Source organism: Rhinopithecus bieti, unplaced genomic scaffold (assembly GCF_001698545.2).
Source record: "Rhinopithecus bieti isolate Rb0 unplaced genomic scaffold, ASM169854v2 scaffold_1673, whole genome shotgun sequence".
NCBI classification, from domain to species: Eukaryota; Metazoa; Chordata; class Mammalia; order Primates; family Cercopithecidae; genus Rhinopithecus; species Rhinopithecus bieti.
The window spans coordinates 8,707,306-8,712,748 of record NW_016804690.1 but is presented as its reverse complement, the minus strand read 5'-3'; the positions used below and the strand labels follow the sequence as shown (position 1 = coordinate 8,712,748).

At 33.7% G+C, this 5,443-nt stretch overlaps 1 protein-coding gene across 1 annotated transcript in view; it reads right to left on the bottom strand.

The window, feature by feature from the left end:
- Window positions 1–5,443, bottom strand: part of USH2A (usherin) — an 821,881-nt gene that overhangs the window by 565,230 nt on the left and 251,208 nt on the right. The window contains exon 19 of the mRNA XM_017870028.1: window positions 4,257–4,401. Within this exon, the coding sequence (XP_017725517.1) occupies window positions 4,257–4,401 (145 nt within the window). The remainder of the gene's footprint in view (window positions 1–4,256; window positions 4,402–5,443) is intronic.

The window sequence follows — 5,443 nt, the reverse complement described above, 5'->3', positions numbered from 1 at the left end:
GTAAAATTATTTTTCCATACTTTTGTCATATAAGAGACATTTTTCTGCTGGGCAGGTGAAGAATCAGATAGTTCTAACAAAATATATTAGGGAATTCGAAAATAAACATTTTTTTCCAGAAAAAAACACTAAAATAAATTTTCTTTAGAAGAGAAAGGATTTTATATGGAAACAAAAGGTAATTCAATTTTTTAAAGAATGAAAATTGGGTAGAAGAAGAATTTTAGCTAAGAATAAAAAAATCACACATTTGAAATTTACCATTATATCTCCTCCTGCCTCCACTCAGTCCTTCATGTTCCAGCTTCTGCTTCAACCATGCTACTTAGGGTGAACCCCAGAGAGTCACCAGTGACCTTGCCTCCATTTTAGGTCACATTTCTCCTGCTTTCCCTATACCATATGACACTACAGACAACATTCTCCTTCTAGAATTCTCTCTTCCCTTGACTTTTCTAATACTGCTTCTTCCTCTTAGTTCTTTTCCTAATTCTGACCATACCTCTGTTCACTTCACTCTTCCTTTCTCCTTCCTTTCCGAATAGAATATTCACTAAGGTGTTTTCCTTGGACTTCTATTTTGCTTTTTCTCTGCTTTCACTAATTGATTATAACCTATAGCATTAGCTCCCATCTATATGCAGATGATTACAAAATCTGCACCATTTTTAAGCCCCAGATTTGCAATTTCTGCTGCTGGATGGTTATAATTGGCATGGATGTGTTTCTATCGAATGATCAAATAAACTCATGAGTTTATTTCTCTCATATGTCCTTTGTCCATCTTTCCCCTTTTATTTAATGGCACCACCATGGGCTACAATATTTGCTATCATTGTCCATTCTTCCCACTGCTTAACTTTCAGGTCTTTCTTCCTTGAAGTCACTCTGTTCCCTTCTTTTAATCTTCACTTCTACTCATCTGATTTACTCCCTTACTGCCTCTTTAAAAAAGTCTACCAGGCTCTATTACACCCTCTCTTCTAATCTTTTGTGTACTCTACTGCCAGGAAAGTCTTCATAAATATCTGCTTTCATTACATTGGTACCTGGAACAGTGCCAGCTCTTAAAACAGAAACTAGCACATGGTATGTGCTCAGTAAATACCTGCGAAAGTCTTTACCATTCTTTTATAGTTTATCTGAAATAGCTTTTTATGAAGTATCTACTCAGTCTCCCAAATCAAAATCATTTATCTTATTTTCTACCTTCCCATAGAATTTTTTTCAACTTTCTCACAGCCCTTAGCACACGTCACCATGGTGTTAATCCTACCTGTTGGATCTCAACTCCTTAACCTAAATGCTGGGTATAATTATCTTAGAATCCTCCACAGTGCTTTAAATAGTAAGCCCTCAAGAGATGGTTCTGAATTGAGCATTCACAACAAAATGTAGTAATAATATATTTATGGCACATTATTCACTCTATATTGCAACCAACAAATGTAAAATTTGCTGTTTTTGAGCAAAGTTTTGAAATGTGCCTCTAATAATTCTGAATGACATACTTCTTACAGAAATAATAAATAATGCTTTCAGATTTTAAGCCTTTCTAAGCTTTATTTTCACAATACAGTCCTTAGTCTTAGAACTCTCCATTTTATATTTTATAATAATATTAGAAAATCAAAGTTGTAAAATAAACTCTCGTTGATTTTGATAACATTAGAAATTCCATAACATTTATACTGTGACTAATAAAATTGTTATATAATATTATGATAAAAATCATGACAATACATTTTTATTGAGAATGAACTGTGATGGGTACTGCTTTAAATATTTTACATGTATTAACTACTTTTAATCCTCATCAGAACCCTACAAAATAAGTTATGCTTATTTATAAATTGGGAAACTAAGGCACAGAGGTGAGATAATTTATATAAGGTCACACAGCTAGTCAATGGCAGAGCCCAAATTGAAACCCTGGCATTGTGGCTAACCACTTTTTTCACCTTACACATATGAATAAACTCTTATTTTTGTAAGTCAACTAACTTTCACATCACATGACTTTTAGGGAATATAAGTTTCCACTTTTATTTTTCAAGGATAAAAAAAGGAGAGGGAGGATTTGGAGGGCTCTGACTAGTTAGTTTTACTTCACATTCCTGCCAATGGACAGGAGTGGTTTTAATCCCCCCTCCAGTAACTAAAATGAGAGCTGCACAGAGCACCCAGGTACATCATCTTTTATGCAACAGGAACTTGCCACTGCAGCCAATGAGGATTAGCACAGATGTTGTCACTAATGCATAGGGCAGGGAGATTCTATTCTGTAGACATGTTTCCTGTTTTTCTATTCCCATCTCAGGATCCAGCTAGTTTCTAGGGACAGCATGTCCCTCTTCAGGTTCTTTAGTTTGCTTATACCCATGAAAAGGTAGACTAGATCTCATCTATAAGAATTATACTAATAACAGCTCTAGACACTATTGCATATGAGGTTCAGATGGGAGCTACCATGATATGCAGCCTAAAGGAGAAAAGATTTGGGTGGATATATTGTTATCAAAAATTTTATTGGAAGGATGATAAATTAGATTAACAACAGCCCCCAAAGAAGTAGAATAAGAATGTCGAGTAGAAGTTACTAGGAGATATTTGCGATCAATCTAAGAAAACACATTTTGAAAGAGGTGTCTAAAGATGGTACAGCTTTGTCTGAGATGTAGTAGTTTCTGTAACACTGAAGGTATCAAACATGGGTTAGACAAACACTTGGGGGGGATATTACAAAGAATATATTGATACTAGCTATATAGTAACCCTAGATTATTTTTACATGTTTTACAACCCTTAAAGGACGTGATTCCAGTTTTGCATGACCACGTGCTTGGGATTCCTATGTCCCTTACTATAACACACCCAGTCTTCAGCCTGTGTTGTCTCCATTTATACTTTCTCCAACTTGCAAGAGTGATAATTATTTTAATTTTTGTCTTCTAGTCTGAAATTGTATCATTTTTCTTAAAGGAGATAGAGTCCTCCTCTGTTGTCCATATTCAGCATTCAGCAAACCTTTAATAATGCAGTATACAAAAACAGGCAGTTTTATAGGAGAAGAATGTTTTGTACAAGCTAGGTACTCCATAAATGTGTGCATACATCTGAAATGCACATATATAAAATATATAAAAATACAAAGAGTTCAGTTATAAATTTAGTAAACCATAATTTCTTAGAATTTCAGAGCCGTTTGCACTGATGAAAATTTTGAAAAAAAAAATAAATTACTTGGATGAGATCATTTGAGCTAAGCAATTTTTTCCAGAACCAGAAAAAAAAATCCTACATAATTGGACCTATTAATAATACGATGAAGAGATTTGGGGAGGAAGTCTAGGAAATGTTTTAAAGGTAAACATGTGTTTTGTAATATCTGTAATTCATCTAGAATGTCAGCCTCCTTACACATGGACATTTCTTTAAAGATAACCAGGAAACTAAGCTTTTCTCTAGAATCAGAAAAACACTGATTTGGAAGTATATTAATGCTAAATAATTGGGTTTTATAGGTCTTACTAATACACATAATCAGGTTTGTATGAATCCAATTAGTCCTGAAGGAAGCAAGCACAAATTATACAAATCGTTTCTACTAAGATTATACTTAATAACAATTCTTTTATTTAAATTTTATTAACTTAAGGGCTTCTTATTAATAAAATAATAGATAAACATTTACCTATTTCATGAAAGCCAAATATAACACCAGGGCACACAGTAATTTCTAGTTCCCAGGGATCAGGAGTGAGTAGACCCAAGCCTACAAAAAATGTCTGGACTGAGGGAAGAGGTATCCTAAAGTCCTCATAAGAAGCTTCCTGAATGTTTCCCACGATTGTCAGGACACTGCTAGGACACAGGTTGGTAGCTAAGCCCTGGAGTCACTCTACAATTAATTATATTTCTATATATTCCTAGTTCTATATATTTCTATATATTTCTAGTTGTATATTCTATATATTTCTACTTGTAGAGTAGAGTCACTCTAAAACTAATTGTAGTTCTTATTATGACACAGCTGTAACTCATAACTCCTAGGTACCTCTTGAAGTTAAGTTTTCGTTGTTGTTGTTGTTGTTGTTTAAAACTGTCAAGGTAAGAAGCAATCAGGGTTAGTGAGGGAGGAGAAGACAGCAGAAAAGACAAATATAAAGTCTCAAGTAGAGAAGGTGTTGAACATTACAGGTTTTCTTTTTTCTTGATAGGCAACAAATTTTTCATACCCATTAAAACTTGCTTACCTGCTGCTAAGGTCTGTCCTGCTCCTGAAGCACTGGTCACACAACCAACTGAATTGCAGAGAGTAATAGTAAACTCATATATCCTGTAAGGTTTCAGTCCTTCTACAATGTAAGATAGTTCTTGGGATTTAGCAGTGTGCAGCAGCTTCAAGGCAAAACAAAAAAGAAAAAAGAAAAAAAAGAAAGATAATAGGTAATCAGTGTGAAAATATAATCTTGGCAGTCAAAGTTCCATGAATTCAGACAGAGGGAATTATTGCCAACCACCATTAGGAAAAGGATTTTTTTTTTTTTTTTTTGAAAAGTCTCGACAAGCCAGGATTTAATTGATAATTGTACAATCACACTGTTTTATGAGGTAATAATCCAGTTCCTGAGTGGATAAATGAGAAAACCAAGTTATTGCCTCATAAAGCAGCGTGGTGGTATGGTTATTGTCACCAATGGTAGAGATAAAGATGGTGACATTGTCATTGTTATCATGATAAAGTCCAAACAAAGCCATGGGGCTTGGTCAAAAGTAACCCAGAGCAGTAATACCCAGGCTATTTGATGGTGCTAGGACAGAAAGAAGTGTTGTTGCTATGTTAAATTAATACTATCATTTTCTTTATAAAAAAAGTCACAGAAGAAAAGGGGAAAATAAACATTAGACATATTACTGAGCATCCACATTAGGTCAATTCTCAATCATCTTTCTTATATAAACAAGTGTATACAGATTAGATCAAACAGTTACATTATTTGAAATACTATCTTTATCATATAATTTCAAATGAAAATAGCAGATTTGAGCAAAGAAGACTGACAGGAAACTCACAGTCCACAAATAAATTATTAAACAATGAACTCTCAGAGTTGGTTCTGTCAGTATAATTTGAAGTGATCAAAAGCAACCATGTAAATTTGTTTAGGTTGTACGTACAAAGGCCTCTAGAAATTATATTCAGAAAATAAAGTCATTAAAACAGAGAGTATGACACTAACTATGAGTACAAAACTAATTTTCTTAGGACTACTGATACATAGTCACATAAAATAATCGTCCACAAATATAAATACAGACAAATGTAAAGTTCAGTAACATTTGGAGTCGTTTTCTAGAGAACTTCTCTTTAGTGGTAAAATAAAATTCATTTGGAATATTTGCCTAGTTGTTGACTTTAAAATTTCAGTTCTAAAAGCTG